This window comes from Aotus nancymaae, unplaced genomic scaffold, assembly GCF_030222135.1.
Source record: "Aotus nancymaae isolate 86718 unplaced genomic scaffold, 86718_ANA_hifiasm-v0.15.2.pri h1tg000019l, whole genome shotgun sequence".
In the NCBI taxonomy this organism is placed as follows: domain Eukaryota; kingdom Metazoa; phylum Chordata; class Mammalia; order Primates; family Aotidae; genus Aotus; species Aotus nancymaae.
In genome coordinates this window covers 28,848,491-28,868,008 of record NW_026988431.1, presented here as the reverse complement: position 1 = coordinate 28,868,008, position 19,518 = coordinate 28,848,491, and the positions used below count along the sequence as shown (strand labels likewise).

The following is a 19,518-nucleotide window of genomic DNA, read 5'->3' as shown; positions in this document are numbered from 1 at the left end:
ATAAATGTGAAGCTATTATAAAACAGGGCATACTGATTAGTATGCACTATTTTTTCAAAGGTTTTCACTCAACACGATGTTTTTGAGATTCTTTCACGTTAAAGTGTATACTAATAGTTCATTCCTTTTTATTGCTAAGTAGTATTTCTTTGTCTGAATATACCATAGTTTATTCACTTTCCTGTTGATGGACCCCTGGGCTGTTTGTCATCTTGGCTATTACTAGTAAAGCTACTAAAAATATACATGCTTTTTTTATGGACATTTTTCATTTCTCCTGGGTAAATAGGATAGAGTTGCTGTGTAATAGAATAAGTAAATATTTCATTTTTAAAGAAGTTGCCAGGCCTTTTGCCAAAAGGATTTTTACCATTTTAACCCATCCCACCAATAATGTACAGATTGAGCATCCCAAATCCAAAAGTTAGAAATATTACAAAATCCTAAACTTTTTGAGCACTGATGTGATGCTCAACGGAAGTGCTTATTGGAGCATTTCAGATTTCTGATTTCTGGATTTGGGATGCTCAACCAGTAAATATAAATATTCCAGAATCTGAAATACTTCTGATTCTAAGCATTTCAGATAAGGGATACTCAATCTGTAAAAGTGTTTGGTTTTTCTATATTTTTGCCAACATTGTGTTGACAGTCATTTGATTTTTAGCCATATGGTAGGTTTATAGTGGGAGCACATTGTAGCTTGTAATTTGTATTTCCCTGATGACTAATGATATTGAGCACTTTTTCTTTCAGGCTTTTTTTTTTGGCGGTGGGCGGGGGAGGGTGTGTTCGCTAATATTTTTTTTCTGAAAAGTTATTGTTTTAAGCTTTTATGTTTAGCTCTAGGATGTATTACAGATTTATTTTTCTTTATGCTGTGAGGTAGGGACTAACGTTGGTTTTTTTCTATATAGATATCTAGGTGTTCTAGCACCATTTGTTAAACAGATTTTCCTTTCCCACAAAAGCTTTAGCACCTTGATAAATCAAATGATCAAATGTTTGTGAGTCTGTTTCTGAACTCTATTCTGTTTCCTTATCTACTTGTTGATACCTTTCCTACTGCGTCTTGATCACTGTAGCTGTACAGCAACTTTTGAAGCTAGTGGTAAGACTACAATTTTAGTTGTCTTTTTCAAGGTTACTTGGGTCTTCCATGTCCTTTGCATTTCCATATGGATTTTAGAATGAGCTTGTTAGTTTCTACCAAAAAAAGGCCTAGAATGGTTAAGATTAGGATTGCACCAATTCTATAGATCAACTTGGGGACAGTTAGCATCTTTACAGTATTGCGCATTCTATTCCATAAACACAGAATGTCTCTATTTAGGTCTTCTTTAATTTCTCTCAGCAACATCTTGTGGTTTTCAGTAAGAGAACTTGCGTGTCTTTTGTTATATTATTTATATTTTTTGAGGTAAGGTCTCACGCTGTTGCCCAGGCTGGAGTACAGTGGCGCAATCTTGGCTCACTGCAACCTCTGCCTCCCAGGCCCAAGAGATCCTCCCACCTCAGCCTCCCAAGTAGCTGGTACTGCAGGCATGTGCCACCATGCCCAACTAATTTTTTTTTTTTTTTTGGTAGAGACAGAATTTCACCAGGTTGCCCAGGCTGGTCTCAAGCAATCCACCTGCCTTGGCTTCCCAAAGTACTGAGATTACAGACCTAAGCCACCGTGCCTGGCCTGTCAGTCTTTTATACCCTACGATTTTAATAAAATTTACTTCATACAGTTAGTACCTTGGGCCTTCCTACATAGCAATCATTTTATCTACAAAGAGATTTGTAGATTTTTCCTTTCTTAAGCCTTTTATTTCTTCCTCTTGTCTTCTGTGGCTAGGACCTTAAGTATGCTGCTAAATATAAATGGTGAGATTGGGCCTCCTTGTCTTTATTTCCTATCTTAAGTGGAAAATTTTCAGTATTTCACTAGCTATAAGTTCTTCATAGATTTATTTTCCAGATTGAGGAAGAGCCCTTTTATTTCTAGTTTACTAAGATTTCTTTTTCATCATCAGTTGGGCTTAACTTTTGTTAAATGTTTTTTTCTACTTCTGTTGGAGTTGTTATATGGTTTTTCTCTTTCATTCTGTTACTATGGCAAATTACATACATTTGCAAATGTTAAGTTTCACATAAAGTATCAATCCCACTTGATCATGCCATATTAATCTTTGTATATGTTACCAGATTTATTTAAGAATTTTTAAAGGTCGGGTGCGGTGGCTCATGCCTGTAGTTCTAGCACTTTGGGAGGCCGAGGTGGGTGGATCACCTGAGGTCAGGAGTTCAAGACCAGCCTGGCCATCATGGAGAAACCCCATCTTTAAAAAAAAAAAAAAAAGAATTTTTAAAATCTATTTTCAGAGTGGGATATTGGCATGTAATTCTCATGTTTTGTAATGTTTTTGTCATATTTTGGTATTAGGGTTTTGCTGGCATCATAAACAAGTTGGGAAGTACTCCCTTGGTTTTCTAGAAGAGTTTGTGTAAAATGCCTGTTTCTTCCTTGAATGTTTGAAGATCTCGAGTTTTCTTTCTTTTTTTTTGAGACATGGTCTGGCTCTGTCACCCACACTGGAGTGCAATGGCATGATCTAAGCTCACTGCAGCCTCCGCCTCCTGGGCTCAAACAATCCTCCCACTTCAGCCTCCCAGGTAGCTGGGACTACAAATGTACACCACCACTCCCAGCTAATTTTTGTGTTTTTGGTAGAGATGGGATTTCACCATGCTGTGCTCAAGCGATCCCCTCAGCCTCCCAAAGTCCTAGGATTATAGGCATGATTGCCCAGCCTGGAGTTTTCTTTATATATGGTTTTTGTAACAAACTTTCTTTACTAGATACAGAGCTTTTCCTGTTTTTTGCTTCATCATATGTCAGTTTTTAATAACTGGTATTCTCAAATAATATATCTATTTAATCTTGTCAAACTTGTTGGCATAAAGTTCTTCATAATAATCTTATTACCCTTTAATTGTAGTAAGTTTATTCCTGGCCATACTTGGTGGCTCAGGCCTGTAATCTCAGCACTTTGGGAGGCCGAGGCAGGTGGATTACTTGAGGTCAGGAATTTGAGACCAGCCTGGCCAACATAGTGAAACCCCATCTCTACTAAAAATACAAAAAAATTAGCTGGGTGTGGTGGTGTGTGCCTGTAATCCCAGCTACTAGGGAGGCTGAGGCAGGAGAATCACTTGAGCCTGGGAGGCAGAGGTTGCAGTGAGCTGAGATCATGCCACTGCACTCCAGTCTGGGTAACAGAGCAAGACTCCGTCTCAAAAAATAAATAAATAGGTTTATTCCTGATGTTGGTAACTTGTTTTCATTTATAACTGGCTTGTTTAGGAGTCTGTTGTTTAGTTCCCAAATATAAGAGGATTTTTTTCTATCTTTTTTATTTGTGATTGCTCGTTGAATTCCATTGTAATCACAGAATGTACTCTGATTTTAATTCTTTTAACGTTATCAAGACTTGTTTTATCACCCCTTCATCTATCTTAATGAACATATCATGTATGTGAAAGATTTTATATTCTGCAGTTGGGTGTGGTGTTCTGAAAATATCAGATAGGTCAATGTGGTTGATAATGTTGATCAGATTTTCTATGTGTTTTTTTCTTTAGTTATATCAATTACTGATACTAAAATCTCCAGGTGATTGTGGAATTGTCTATTTTTTCTCTTTAATTCTGTCAGCTTTTACCCCATTTATTTCAAACTTTGTTGCTAGTTGTTTGCTCATATATAAATTTTTGTGATTTGCACGTATTCTTTGTTATAACGTGTCTCTGGGCCTACTTTGTCTTGAATGTACATTGTCTGAGGTTAATAGAGCCTTTATCTGTTTGCTCTGTGCCATGATAACTCTTTTCATGGTTTTTAATTTTAAACTTGTCTGTGTCTTATATTTAAAATGGCTTTGTTATAGACAGGATGTAGTTGGGCCTTCCTCTTTTATTCTTTGGAGTGTTTAGTCCATCATGTAATTATTGATATGATTGGATTTAGGGATGAGTTTTTTGGCTGTTTGTTTTCTGTTTGCTCTTTGACCTTGTTCTTCCTTTTCTTTCTTGCCTTTTTTGTGTTAGTTTAATATTTCTAGAATTATATCCATTGGTCTTTTAAAGCAAAAATATTTACCTTTTGGAGGAAGGAGTGTTTATATGCAGATTACAAATTATTTTCTGAGGCTGGGTACGGTGGCTCATGCCTGTAATCCCAGCACTTTGGGAGGCTGAGGCAGGCAGATCACCTGAGGTCAAGAGACCAGCCTGGCCAATATGGTGAAAACCCATCTCTACTAAAAATACAAAAATTAGCTGGGTGTGGTGGTGCACACCTGTAATCCCAGCTACTTGGGAGGTGGAGGCTGCAGTGAGCCAAGATCACACCACTACACTCTAGCCTGGGCAACAGAGTGAGACTCCATCTCAAAAAATACAAAATTAGCCAGCTATGGTGGCGTATACCTATAGTCCCAGCTACTGGGGAGGCTGAGGCAGGAGAATTGCTTGAACCCAGGAGGCAGAGGTTGCAGCCTGGGCAACAAGAGCAAGAGAAAAAAAAAGTTCATTTAGCCATATTTATTTATGTGGGTTTCTGGGTTCTTTTTTTCAGTTCCATTGATCCATGTGTCTCTTTCCCTTTATAGTACTTCCCTGTCTTGATGACTAAACCTATATAAAGTAAACTCCAGTATCAGCAGGTGATTCCTTCCACTTTATTCCTTTCCAGATTGTTTTAGCTATTTTAGCAGCTTTTTTTTTTTGCCTGTATCTTTTTATATAAGTTTTTAAATAAGCATATTCATGTCTATAAAAAGAACCTTATTGGAATTTTGATAGGAATCTCATTAAACTTACAGATCATTTTGAATCAGCATCTTTACCACATTGAGTCTTCTATTGCACGAACATGGAATATCTTTATTAATTTAGGTGGTCTTTAATTTTTCATGAGCATTTTGTAATTTTCAGTATATAAATCCTATGTATGTTTTGTTAAGTTTATACCTAAGTATTTCTGTTTATTTAAATGATTCTGATTTTTTCTTAAGAAATAGTTCATATTTTGCTTCTTTACATGTGGAGTAATTTTGGATATATTCTGGACATCATGAATAAGTTGTAGAAACTCTAGATTCAAGTCTGGCATGGTGGTATGCCTGTAGTCCTAGCTACTCAGGAGGCTGAGACAGGAGGATTGCTTCAGCTCAGGAGTTTGAGACCAGCCTGGGCAAAATAGCGAGACCCTCATCTCCCCACAAAAAAGAAACTCTAGATTCTGTTCTGCTCTTTTGCTCCTCCAAAGAGTATTGTGTTGTTTAGCAGGCAATGTACTTCATACACTGCATTTGCACCCCCAGCCCCCCTATTTGCTTGATTTATTTATTATCCAGGGTCTGCGGTTGCTTTTAATATATTTTGGTCAGAATTTGTAGTTGTTATCCATGGAAGAACTGAATCAAAAGGCACTTACTTGGTATTTTGTGGTGATTCATTTTCAGGTTGCCCAGTCTGCCATGTTGCTAGGAATTTAAGTTTTATTACACTCATAATAAGGGGGTAAAGATCCATTTCTTCTCTGTTGGTTGTAGGGGGAAAATGCAAGGGTTTTGGAGTCAGGTAGGGTATGAATTTTGGCTTTGCTACCTGCTAGTTATGTGACATTGGTTGTTTATTTAACGTTTTTCATTTTTCTCTCTAAAGTGGGGATTAAAAACACTGATACGAAATGTTTGTAAGATCTGAGCTTGCCCCACTCTACCTGAGCTATACACATATTTCTCTGATAAAAGGTGAGACTTTGTCCCACAGCGTCCATTTTGTTTAATTTGCTGGAACCTAGGAATGAATATGCATTTTCCTTTAAGTAAGTTTATTAGCTTCATCCCTGAGAGGTCTGAGATTTTTTTAAAAATATATGTTACCAGATCGTGTAAATGTTTGAAATCATTTAAAAAAATCATTTATTTTTCCTTTTATAGGAATCACCTCCTCATGTAGAAAATTACTGTCTACCAGAAGCTATTTCATTTCTTCAGAATAATAAGGAACTTGGGCCTGGATTATCACAAAAGAGGAAAGCTTCTACAGAAAAAGATAAAATCAAAAGACCGAAAGTACACTAATCACATCTAGTTTTCAGTTACCAAGCATTGGGAAAAAACAAAAACAAAAAACTAGTTACCAAACATTAAATGCTTTTAAAAGTTTAAAGCCTGAATGTGACTGTGATGGATTTGGGTGGTTATTTAAAGATGAGTACCTGAAGAATTTTGCTTCAGAGTATAATGATGAACCTTCCTGAGTTTTGAACACCTGAAATTTTAATCACTGAAATATTAACTGTTTCTTAATAAAAAGTTACCTGAAATAACAACAAAATACAACTCCTCAGCTAGCTTGCTGTTAAACCACATTGAAATATGTTAAAAGATGTTTTTCTTGTAAATATCTGAAACTGTAGCTTAGTGGAAATTTTAGTAAGGTGATGGATTTTGCTTTAAAATGTCTGCCTTAATTCATAACAACAAGATTTGTCAATCAGGATTTATTCATGTTTTCCCTGATTTTTATCTTCTCACCATTTTACCTCTTTTAACAGGAGCCTGAGCACAAAGTTTAGGAAGCTGGGGCTATAAATATGTGTATATATGTATATGTATGTTTGTACACATCTACGTGACGTTTGCCAAGTTTGGGTGCCAAAACTTGGAAAATGTGATAATAAAGAATAAAAGTAGTGACTCAAATTAGTATTAAGATGTGTTTACATAGATAAATTTTTTTAAAAAGCGCACCCTGGCATCTGTTCTTCTGTTGAAGCAACAAAACATTTATATAACTTAACTTAAAAAATGAATGCAGGCCAGGTACAGTGGCTCATGCCTGTAATCCCACCACTTTGGGAGGCCAAGGGGGTGGATCACTTGAACCCAGGAGTTCAAGACCAGCGTGGATAACATGGCGAAACCTTGTCTCTACAAAAAAAAAAAAAAAATACCAAAAAATTCCCCAAGCATGCTGTCTGATGCCTGTAGTCCCAGCTACTTGGGAGGCGGAAGCACAAGAACTGCTTGAACTCAGGAGGCAGAGGTTGCATTGAGCCAAGATCATGCCAGTGCACTCCAGCCTGGGTGACAGAATGAGACCCTGTCTCAAAAAAAAAAAAAAAAAAAAAAATGAATTGCTCATTAACATTTCTGATGTTTATTTAGAATATTGCCCTATTAGATTAAGACATACTTTTATTGGAACACTATATTGTATTAGCCTTTATTATGCTAAACCCTGACACCAAATACTACATGTGCTACTACAGTTCTCTATAAATAACCCTAATTTCATTTGAAGGACAAACCAGAATCTGTTAGGAATGTAATTTTGATATAAACCGTTCGAAATAACTTTTTGAAAGGCAGATTCAAACAATGAAGGAGAGAGCGCTTAACTTGGACACAAAGTCCCTTAAATTTTCATCAGATTTTCTTCAAAATGGAGTAGAGGGTATCCCTGCTGCTAGAGGATTGGCCCTTCAATTTTCAGCTTTGATCTACTTCACAGTTTAGGACAATACAAATTCCACACAGAGAAATTGGTAGCATTATGATGTAAACATCCCCCTCCCTTCCACCAAACAAAAACCAGTGGGCCTGGTTTTATCAGAGCTATTTTAGCTGAATCACTTTATAGATTTGTAATACATTTCCCTGAATTTTATTACTCAAAATTCTTCGAAATAAGCCGGGCACGGTGGCTCACACCTGTAATCCCAACCCTTTGGGAGGCCAAAGTGGGCAGATCACTTGAGGTCAGGAGTTCGAGACCAGCCTGGTCAACATGGCAAAACCCCATCTCTACTAAAATACAAAATTTAACCCAGTGTGCTGCCATGTGCCTGTAATCCCAGCTACACAGGAGGCTGAGACAGGAGAATCACTTAAACCAGGAGGCGGAGGTTGCAGTGACCCGAGATTGCGCCACTGCACTCCAACCTGGGCAACAGAGTGAAACTGCATCTCAAAAAAAGAAAAATTATTTGAAATACTTAGTTTTTAAATTAACCTAATCTACCACTTTCTTTTCTGCCAAAATTATGAATGGTTTTCCAGTTCAAACAGGCACACAGTTTATCATTTAAGGCTCCAGGTCTCAGTTTCTCCTTCTGACTCTCCAGCATCTGCCCATACCCTGTATAAACCACTTGAACTCTGGCTTTGACTCTTAATCTGTAAATGTCCTAATGCCAGCAACAATATACTTTTACATGCTAATTCCAACCATAGGTAGTCTTGCTTAAAAAGGGGAGGGAGGTGTGGAACTTGCCTTGATTAGATTAGTCTGAGTTTCTTCTCTGAAGCATTTTATTCTGTGATATTTAAATTAGCACCTTATATCTCTCCATGAATTTTCTTGTTAGTCTGATCTCAGCAGCATTCGTTAATTCAACAAATAGGAATCCTCAACCTGTGCCTAGGATTCAGCAACAAACCACCTGGACACATGGTCTCTTAGAACTTAAAGAGGTAGGAATTCTTAATGTAAATACAGTACTCAATTATACTCAGATTTATTATTTACATTGTTATGGACTGAGTTGTGTCCCCCTAAAATTCACAGGTTAAGTAAGGCCTAATCTGCTATGTGATTGTAGAAAGAGCCTTTATAAGGGGATAAGGTTAAATGATGTCATAAGAATGAGGCCCTAATCCAACAGGACAAGTGCCCTGCTAATAGGAAGGCACAGTCAGGTGTGGTGGCTCGCGCCTGTAATCCCAGCACTTTGGGAGGCCAAGGCAGGGAGATTACCTGAGGTTAGGAATTCAAGACCAGCCTGACCAACATGGAGAAACCCCGTCTCTACTAAAAATACAAAATTAGCAGGGCGTGGTGGCGCATGCCTTTAATCCCAGCTACTTGGGAGGCTGAGGCAGGAAAATAACTTGAACCCAGGAGGCGGAGGTTGTGGTGAGTCAAGATCACACCATTGCACTCCAGCCTGGGCAACAAGAGCGAAACTCTGTCTCAAAAAAATAAATAAAAGAAAAACAAGGAAGGCACACCAGGAGTTTGCCTGCATGGAGGAAAGGCCCTGTGAGGACACACGGAGAGGGCAGCTGTCTGTCTACACACCAGGAAGAAAGGCCTCACCAGATACCAACCCTGGCCATCTCCTTGATTTTGGATTTCCAAGCTCCAGAATGGTGAGAAAATAAATTTCTGTGGTTTAAGCCACTCAGCCCATGGTGTTCTTTTATGGCAGCCTGAGCAGACCAGTAACAGTATTAGCAGTAATTAGGTGCTTACTGTGGGGCCTGAGATGCATAGGAATCGAACAGGCTGTTTTGTATATGAGCATTTTTATTATTATTTTTTTAATTAAAAAAAAATTCTTTAAACTTTTTATTTATTTATTTTTTTAAGACGGGGTTTCATCATGTTGGCCAGGCTGGTCTTGAACTCCCGACCTCAGGTGATCCACCCGCCTTGGCCTCCAAAGTGCTTGGATTACAGGCATGAACTACCACGCCCAGCCGGCTTGTATATGAGCATTTTTAGGGTAGAATTCATAATTCTAGAGTTTAGATCTGTGACTTTCCACCCCAGAGTCACAAACCACTGCTCTAATCCAAACCTATTATTTCACAGTTAATACATCTCACCTAAAAGGGCTTCACTACCTAGGCTGCTTTGTATCAAGGCTTGGTTTCCCTCTGACCCTTTAAGATAAAAATCATTCTTAGCTTGAGGCCATACAAAAATAGGCAGTGGGCCATAGTTGTCTGATCCTTACTCTGAATCCCTAAAAAGATTTTAAATCTAGATCTGTCAACAAGCAAGGCACCCAGCTCGTTTTCTTTTTTTTCTTTTTGAGATGAAGTCTTGCTCTATCACCCAGGCTGGAGTACAATGGCACAGTCTCAGCTCATTGCAACCTCCACCTCGTGGGTTCAAGCCATTCTGCCTCAGCCTCCTGAGTAGCTGGGACTATAGGCGCCCACCACCACATCCAGCTAATTTTTCAATTTTTGTAGAGATGGGGTTTCGCCATGTTGGCCAGGCTGGTCTCAAAATCCTGACCTCAAGTGAACTGCCCACCTCAGCCTCCCAAAGTGCCGGGATTGCAGGTGTGAGCCACCACGCCCTGCCACTCAGCTCTTTCTCTACCATCTTGAGTTGCAGCCTATGACAGACATACTTGACAACGGTAACTCAGGCATACCCTGGGAAGTGACCCTGTGGCCTATGAAGAATCTATGTTTGGAGTTCCAAGTTAAGGAATCCAGGTATGGCCAACCCAGAGACTCACTCCTTACCAGTGAAGGACATCTGTACCCCTTGCCCATTCCTTGGAATGCAGGCTGTACAGGGGATGGTGGCCCTTTGTATTGGTTAAGTGGAAGTTGCTAGGTAGAAGTTGCTAAGTGAAAATGATATGTTAAACTACATGCTTTTTTAAAACAGTAGCAATTTTCCTGTCCTGCCCACTGCTCCTGGACTGTCGTGTTATGTAAATCCACAATAAACCCTAGGTCTCATTCACTGGCTCCGCATCTCTTCATCAGCCTCTCTCACATGGCACCATCCCCACTAGAGTCGATAGTAGTCTGGCACAACAAGTAGTAGCCATTAAGCAGAGCCATCTCATGCTTATTTAACATTGGGAAATCTGCAATGAAAATTATCAAGTTTCGGCTGGGTGTAGTGGCTCACGCCTGTAATCCCAGCACTTTGGGAGGCTGAGGCAGGTGGATCACTTGAGGGCAGGAGTTTGAGACCAGCCTGGCCAACATGGTGAAACCCTATCTCTACTAAAAATACAAAAAAAAAAAAAAAAAAAGCTGGGCATGGTGGCAGTTGCCTGTAATTGCAGCTACTCAGGAGACTGAGGCAGGAGAATCGCTTGAACCCAAGAGGCGGAGGTTGCAGTGACCCGAGATTGTGCAACTGTACTCCAGCCTGGGTGACAGAGTGAGACTCCATCTTACAAAAAAGAAGACAACTGGGCTGGGTGCAGTGGCTCACATCTGTAATCCCAGCACTTGGGAAGCTGAGGCGGGAGGATTGCTTAAGCCCAGGAGTTTGAGACCAGCCTGGGCAACAGGTATACTCTGTCTCGAAAAAAAAAAAAAAAAACTAATACAATTTTTTTTTTATATTAAAAGCACACACACAAAGAAAGAAAATCCTTTATGGACAAGCAACTTCTGAGAGATTTTGTCACCACCAGGCCTGCCTTACAAGAGCTCCTGAAGGAAGCACTAAACATAGAAAGGAACAACCATATCAGCCACTGCAAAAACATACCAAATTGTAAAGATCATCGGCACTATGAAAAAACTGCATCAACTAACAGGCAAAACAACCAGCTAGCATCAAAATGGCAGGATCAAATTCACACATAACAATATTTTTATTATTTATTTATTTATTTATTTTTGAGACGAAGTTTCGCTCTTGTTACCCAGGCTGGAGTGCAATGGTGCGATCTCGGCTCACCGCAACCTCCGCCTCCTGGGTTCAGGCAGTTCTCCTGCCTCAGCCTCCTGAGTAGCTGGGATTACAGGCACGCACCACCATGCCCAGCTAATTTTTGTATTTTTAGTAGAGACGGGGTTTCGCCATGTTGACCAGGATGGTCTCGATCCCTGGACCTTGTGATCCACCCGCCTCGGCCTCCCAAAGTGCTGGGATTACAGGTGTGAGCCACCGTACCCGGCCCGTCACATAACAATATTAACCTTACTTGTAAATGGCTGAATGCCCCAATGAAAAGACACAGACTGGCAAGTTGGATAGTCAAGACCCATCAGTGTGCTGTATTCAGGATACCCAACTCATGTGCAAAGACAAATATAGGCTCAAAATAAAGGGATGGGGGAAGATTTACCAAACCAATGGAGAGCAAACAAAAGCAGGGGTTGCAATTCTAGTCTCGGATAAAACAGACTTTAAACCAACAAAGATCAAAAGAGACAAGGGCATTACATAATGGTAAAGGGATTGATGCAACAACAAGAAGAGCCAACTATCCTAAATATATATGCACCCAATGCAGGAGCATTCAGATTCATAAAGCAAGTTCTTAACGACCTACAAAGAGACTTACACTACCGCACAATAATAGTGGGAGACTTCAATACTCCACTGTCAATATTAGATCAACAAGACAGAAAATTAACAAGGATATCCAGGACTTGAACTCAGATCTGGACCAAGTGGACCTAACAGACATCGACAGAACTCTCCACCCCAAATCTACAGAATATACATTCTTCTCAGCACCACATCACACTTATTCTAAAATTGACCACATAACTGGAAGTAAATCACTCCTCAACAAATGCAAAAGAACAGAAATCATAACAAACAGTCTCAAACCACAGTGCAATCAAATTAGAACTCAGGATTAAGAAACTCACTCAAAACCACACAACTACATGAAAACTGAACAACCTGCTCCTGAATGAATACTGGATAAATAATGAAATGAAGGCAGAAACAAAGATGTTCTTCAAAACCAAAGAGAACAAAGATACAATGTACCAGAATCTCTGGGATACATTTAAAGCAATGTCTACAGGGAAATTTGTAGCACTAAATGCCCACATGAGAAGTGAGCAGAGATCTGAAATCGACACCCTAACGTCATAATTAAAAGAACTAGAGAAGCATGATCAAACAAATTCAAAAGCTAGCAGAAGACAAGAAATAGCTAAGATCAGAGCAGAACTGAAGGAAATAGACACACATAAAAAAACCTTCAAAAAAAATCAGTGAGGCCAGGCACAGTGGCTCATGCCTGTAATCCCAGCACTTTGGGAGGATGAGGCAGGTGGATCACAAGGTCAGGAGTTCGAGACCAGCCTGGCAAATATGGTGAGACTCCGTCTCTACTAAAAATACAAAAATTAGCAGGGCATGGTGGTGTATGCCTGTAGTCCAGCTACTTGGGAGGCTGAGACAGGAGAATTGCTTGAACTTAGGAGGTGGAGGTTGCAGTGAGCTGAGATCGTGCCACTCCACTCCAGCTTGGGTGACTGAGTGAGACTCCATCTCAAAAAATCAATCAATCAATCAATCAATCAATCATTGAATCCAGGACCTGGTTTTTTGAAAAGATCAACAAAATAGATCACTTTAGCCAGACTAATAAGGAAGAAAAGAGAGAATCAAATAGATGCAATAAAAAATGATGAAGGGGATATCACCACCAATCCCACAGAAACACAAACTACCATCAGAGAATACTACAAACACCTCTATGCAAATAAACCAGTAAATCTAGAAAAAATGGATAAATTCTTGGACACTTACACCCTCCCAAGACTAAACCAGGAAGAAGTTGAATCCCTGAATAGACCAGTAACAAGGTCTGAAGTTAAGGCAGCAATTAACAGCCTACCAACCAAAAACAGTCCAGGACCAGATGGGTTCACAGCTGAATTCTACCAGACATACAAAGAGGAGCTGGTACCATTCCTTCTGAAACTACTCCAAACAATACAAAAAGACGGAATCCTCCCTAACTCATTTTATGAGACAAACATCATCCTGATATTAAAACCTGGCAGCAGCACAACTAAAAAAATAAAATTTCAGGCCAATATCCATGATGAACATTGATGTGAAAATCCTCAATAAAATACTGGCAAACTGAATCCAACAGCACATCAAATAGCTTATCCATCACGATAAAGTCAGCTTCATCCCTGGGATGCAAGACTGGTTCAACATACACAAATCTATAATTGTAATCCATCACATAAACAGAACCAAAGACAAAAACCACATGATTATCTCAATAGATGCAGAGAAGGCCTTCAATAAAATTCAACAGTGCTTTATGCTAAAAACTCTCAATAAATCGATGGAACATATCTCAAAATAATAAAAGCTATTTACAACAAACCCACAGCCAATATACTGAATGGGCAACAACTGGAAGCATTCCCCTTGAAAACTGCCACTAGACAAGGGTGCCCTCTCTCACACTCCTATTCAACATAGTATTGGAAGTTCTAGCCAGAGCAATCTGACAAGAAAAAGAAATAAGGGTATTCAGTTAGGAAAAGAGGAAGTCAAATTGTCTCTATTTGCAGATGGCATTATCGCATATTTAGAAGACCCCATCATCTCAGCCTAAAATCTCCTTAAGCCGATAAGCTACTTCAGCAAAGTCTCAGGATACAAAATCAATGTGCAAAAATCACAAGCATTCCTATACACCAGTAACAGACAGAGAGCCAAATCAAGAGTGAACTCCCATTCACAATTGCTACAAAGAGAATAAAATACCTAGGAATACAACTAACAAGGGATGTGAAGGACCTCTTCAGGGAGAACTACACACCACTGTTCAAGAAAATAAGAGGACACAGACAGATGGAAAAAACATTCCATGCTCATGGTCAGGAAAATCAGAATTGTGAAAATAGCCATACTGCCTAAAGTAACATAGATTCAATGCTATCCCCATCAAGCTACCATTGACTTTCTTCACAGACTTGGAAAAAACCACCTTAAACATCATACGGAACAAAAAGACCCACAGAGCCCAGACAATCCTAACCAAAAAAAAAAAAGCTGAAGGCATCATGCTACCTGACTTCAAACTATACTACAAAGCTACAGTAATCAAAACAGCATGATACTGGTACCAAAACACAGATATAGACCAATGGAACAGAACAGAGGCCTCAGAAATAATGCCACACATCTACAACCATCTGATCTTTGACAAACCTCACAAAAACAAGCAATGGGGAAAGGATTCCCTATTTAATAAATAGTGTGGGGAAAACTGGCTAGCCATATGCAGAAAGCTGAAACTGGACCCCTTCCTTACACCTTATACAAAAATTAACTCCAGATGGATTAAAGATTTACACAGAAGACCTAACACCATAAAAATCCTAGAAGAAAACCTAGGCAATACCATTCAGGACATAGGCATGGACAAGGACTTCATGACTAAAACACCAAAAGCAATGGCAACAAAAGCCAAAATTGACAAATGAGATCTAATTAAACTTAGCTTCTGCACAGTGAAAGAAACTATCATTAGAGTTAACCAGCAACCAACAGAATGGGAAAAATTTTTGCAATCTACCCATCTGACAAAGGGCTAATATCCATAATCTACAAAGAACTTAAATTTACAAGAAAAAAAGAACCCCATCAAAAAGTGGGCAAAGGATATGAACAGATACTTCTCAAAAGAAGACATTTATGCAGCCAACAAACAAATGAAAAAATGCACCTCATCACTGGTCATTAGAGAAATGCAAATCAAAACCACATTGAGATACCATCTCACACCAGTTAAAATGGCAATCATTAAAAAAATCAGGAAACAGATACTGTAGAGGATGTAGAGAAATAGGAACGCTTTTACACTGTGGTGGGAATGTAAATTAGCTCAACCACTGTGGAAGACAGTGTGGTGATTCCTCAAGGATCTAGAACTAGAAATACCATTTGACCCAGCAATCCCATTACTAGGTATATACCCAAAGGATTATAAATCATTATATTATAAAGACATATGCACACATATGTTTACTGAGGCACTATTCACAATAGCAAAGACTTGGAACCAACCCAAATGCCCATCAGTGATAGACTGAATAAAGAAAATGTGGCACATATATACCATGGAATACTATGCAGCCATAAAAAAGGATGAGTTCATGTCCTTTGCGGGGACATGAATGAAGCTGGAAACCATCATTCTCAGCAAACTGACACAAGAAACAGAAAGCCAAACACCACATCTTCTCACTCATAAGTGGATGTTGAACAATGAGAACACGTGGACACAGGGAGGGGGACATTACACACTGGAGCCTGTCGGGGGATGGAGGTTAGGGGAGGGATAGCAGGGGGTAGGGAGATTGCAGAGGGATAGCATTGGGAGAAATACCTAATGTAGGTGACGGGGGATGGATGCAGCGAACCACCATGGCACATGTATACCTATGTAACAAATCTGCATGTTCTGCACATGTGCCCCAGAACTTAAAGTATAATAAATAAAAAAATAAAAATAAAAAGACAACTGGATATGTGGCTCTCACGCGACGCACTAGAAGCACAGAACATGATCTATGAAGTATTCTTGTCCATACTGTTAGACTCACATTTGATGAAGCCTCCAGATCTTAACTGCCTAGAGTCTGTGAACATTGAGTAAAAACCACACTTGAAAAGGGAAATGTTAAAGAATTGTTAATTAGAAGACAACTACTAAATGGGATTTTTAAAAAGTATAAAAGTGGCAAGTGCAAAAAGCAACTACTACCCAACAGAGAGAAAAGGGAAGGAGCTCGGACATTTAGAAGAGGACCCCACCCTCTCCGGAGACAGTTACACCTCAGCAATTGTAAGTGCTGAAGACTACAGGCCTTGGCTGACCTAGAATCCTGCCACTAGGCGGCAGGAAAACTTACCAGGGGGCCCGGCTAGCTCCTGACCATGGGAGGTAGTGCTGCCGTGGGGAGAAGCTTACAGGAGGAGGGGGTGAGCTGCTGCTGAAACTGAGAGCTGCCACATAAACACTTCCAGGCTCTACCACGTGCTCATCCACTGGCCACTGTGGAAAACAGCAAACCAGGAAGGAAAGTCCCTTCTTCTTGCCCTAGCCTTCCAGTGTCTCCACAGTGCCCTCTATTGACAACATAGTCTGTCGATAATGGAGCTGGTTAATGCTGCCCTTGGCCTCTGCTACTCTGAGATCCCACCACCTTCACTGAAATCAGGGCGCCCATCTCCACGGCACAGTTGTCTGGCCTACGACAGAGAGCAACCACAGAGATTTCAAGGTGGCAGGTACTCTCTTCACTAATGTATTTCTCAATGTTTTAAATAAGAGAGTGCCTTCTGGACCATCTCAAGTGGTTTGGGAGAGTGCATGATAAATCCACTCCAACATTCCTATCTCCCTAAGCCGAATCCCCCTCCACAGCATGCTGTGGAAGCTCTGGCACCCCACTTCATTAAACATAGGCCACCTCCAAGTCCACATTTCAGTCAAACAAACAAGCAAGCCCTTAGAGCCTTAATGAGCTAATACTTAAATCCAGAATCTCTGAAGTGCATCCATGTCCATGAATTCAGCTCAATCTAGCATTATAAGCTGGGACACGACTGTTTATAGGAAATGAGGGAAAGCAATCAGTCAAATATAGAATGTGGAAAACCCTACAAGCCAAGTGACCACGTTTCCCTAATAACTGGCAAACAATTAAAAATAAGGTGAGGAAATTAAGGGAGACTTAGAAAACTAAATGCAATGGGGCTTCCTTGCTGGATTTTTTTTTTTTTTTTTTCAAATAAACCAACTGTAAAGTGGCCATGTGAAATCAGAAGCTTTAACACATAGGATATCTAATATTACAGAAATGCTTTTTAGGTGTGATAATGGTATTTTGGTTGTTAAAAGAGCCTTTATCTGTTGGTGAAATATTTATGGAAGGAGTAGGTCTCAGATTAGCTTGCTCACTCTCTTTCTCTCTCTCTTTCTGAGATGGTTTTGCTCTTGTTGCCCAGGCTGTAATGCAATGGCATGATCTCAGCTCACTGCAACCTCCACCTCCCAGGTTCAAGTGATTCTCCTGCTTCAGCCTCCCTAGTAGCTGCGATTACAGGCATGCACCACCACGCGCAGATAATTTTGTATTTTTAGTAGAGATGGGGTTTCTCCATGTTGGTCAGGCTGGTCTCAAATTTCTGACCTCAGGTGATCTGCCTGCCTCAGCCTCCCAAAGTGCTGGGATTACAGAGGTGAGCCACCGCTCCCGGCTGGTCTCAGATTAGCTTTAAAATAACCCAGAAAATGTAGAGTATATTCACAGCTAAAAAGAGAGACCACAAAGCAGTAATTGTTGAAGCTGGGCCAGAGGTTGAAGGATATTTACTATGCTACCCCCTGTACTATTGTACATGAAAATTCTCATTGTAAAACAGTCAAAAAAGATTAAAAATTCTGCCGTCAGCAACTGAAAAAAAAGATAGTACAACTCACCTCCACATTAAGAACTTTCTGCTGCTTTGAGGGGAGACTGAAGAAGTCAGGCTGTAATGCGTCCCTGCTGATCCTGGGACGGGAACAGGGCAAAGGGCATTTTCAAGTCATTTTGAAGGCGCATTTGGGTCCCATGTTCCTTCTCTCCCGTTAAATCTAAGGAGAAAAGTGGAAGCAAAGCCTCATGGTTAAAAACTTGCTAGAGCTGAAACACCTGGGTTGGAATCCTGGCTCCTTCATTACTAGCTATGACTCCAGACAAGCTATTGAACCTTCCAGAACCTATTTTCCCATCTTTAAGGAGCTTTCAGGGTTAAAAGAGTCAACATTTTTACCTGTTTAGGACAGTGCCTGGCTCAAGGTTAAAAACTGTACAATTTAAAAATTTTCCAGTAAATGATTTAACACTCTTGCCAGCTGGAGCTAAGGTTTTTTTTTTTTTTTTTTTTTTTTAATATTAAAAAGAGGATGTCAGGGCAGAACAAAAGAATATAATGGGAGCTTGCAACCTCCTCTTCACCCCCATTACCATGGTGCCACTGAGGTTAGGAGTCCCTGACTTCCATGTTTAATTCAGGTTCTAATTAAAGACATACATTTGAACTGTAAAATCAGAGCAATCCAGGAAGTAGTCCCAGCAAGTTATAATAAAACCAAAGACAAACCTGAGAGATTCCAGTCTGTGCCCACACCTCATTATGAAAAGACGCTTAAGTGCAACCCACATGACCTTTAAAGGCAGGAACTGGTAAGGTGAGCCACAGACCTCGAGTGTGTAGGTGGTACAAGCTACACTTGGCCCGAGGCTCTGATTCCTAAATAGATGAGCTGTAAGCTTCTGCAGCTGCCAAAGCTTATCTCTGGTGAGGTTAATTAACTATGGTTGAATTCATAGTCACCAGGGAGAATAGCAGAATTCTAAAGAAACTCTTAAAACCCAGAGGTGCTGTGATTGAGCGACATAATGAAACGGCAAATTTAAAGTGGCCAGGGGTAGCGTAAGGCAGATGAACATTCACAGCGATTAAACTCAGGAATGCTCAGATTTGCTGTCAAGAGACAAGTCAAACAGAATGGAAGTATTGTTAGAGAAGGGTAACGAGTAGCTACAGAAATTACATTGATGATGAGGCAGTTATCTAAGAAATGACAGGTGAGATATTAAAAATGGTCTTTATACTGATTACTGAACTACAAAAATGTGTAGTTTTGTAAAAAATCAAAAAATGAAGTATTTCAGTTTCCAGGTCTTTCCCTCCAACTTCAGTCTCCACGTTCCCTCATTTAACGGCATCCAAAAATGCATTTAGGAATATGATCATCCTTTCTGGGCTAAGAATGCAATTCAGAAGAGTTCCTACTTGAGCTAGCCCCATGGTTGTTTTCCAACTGTGCACTAGGGAAATAATTTATCATTTTTTGACATGACGCAGTAGTTCCCAGATTTTGTTGTAATTAGAACTGTGGGACTTGAAAAAACGTCC

General features: G+C 39.9%; 1 protein-coding gene across 2 annotated transcripts in view; it reads left to right on the top strand.

The window, feature by feature from the left end:
* The window catches only part of TOPBP1 (DNA topoisomerase II binding protein 1), a 62,936-nt gene extending 56,128 nt beyond the window's left edge, over positions 1-6,808 (top strand). For both annotated transcript variants that reach the window (XM_012451198.3, XM_012451199.3), the window contains exon 28: positions 5,994-6,808. In XM_012451198.3, coding sequence (XP_012306621.2) covers positions 5,994-6,137 — 144 coding nt within the window. In that variant the 3' untranslated portion in view covers positions 6,138-6,808. The remainder of the gene's footprint in view (positions 1-5,993) is intronic.
* Positions 6,809-19,518: the final 12,710 nt, after the last annotated feature.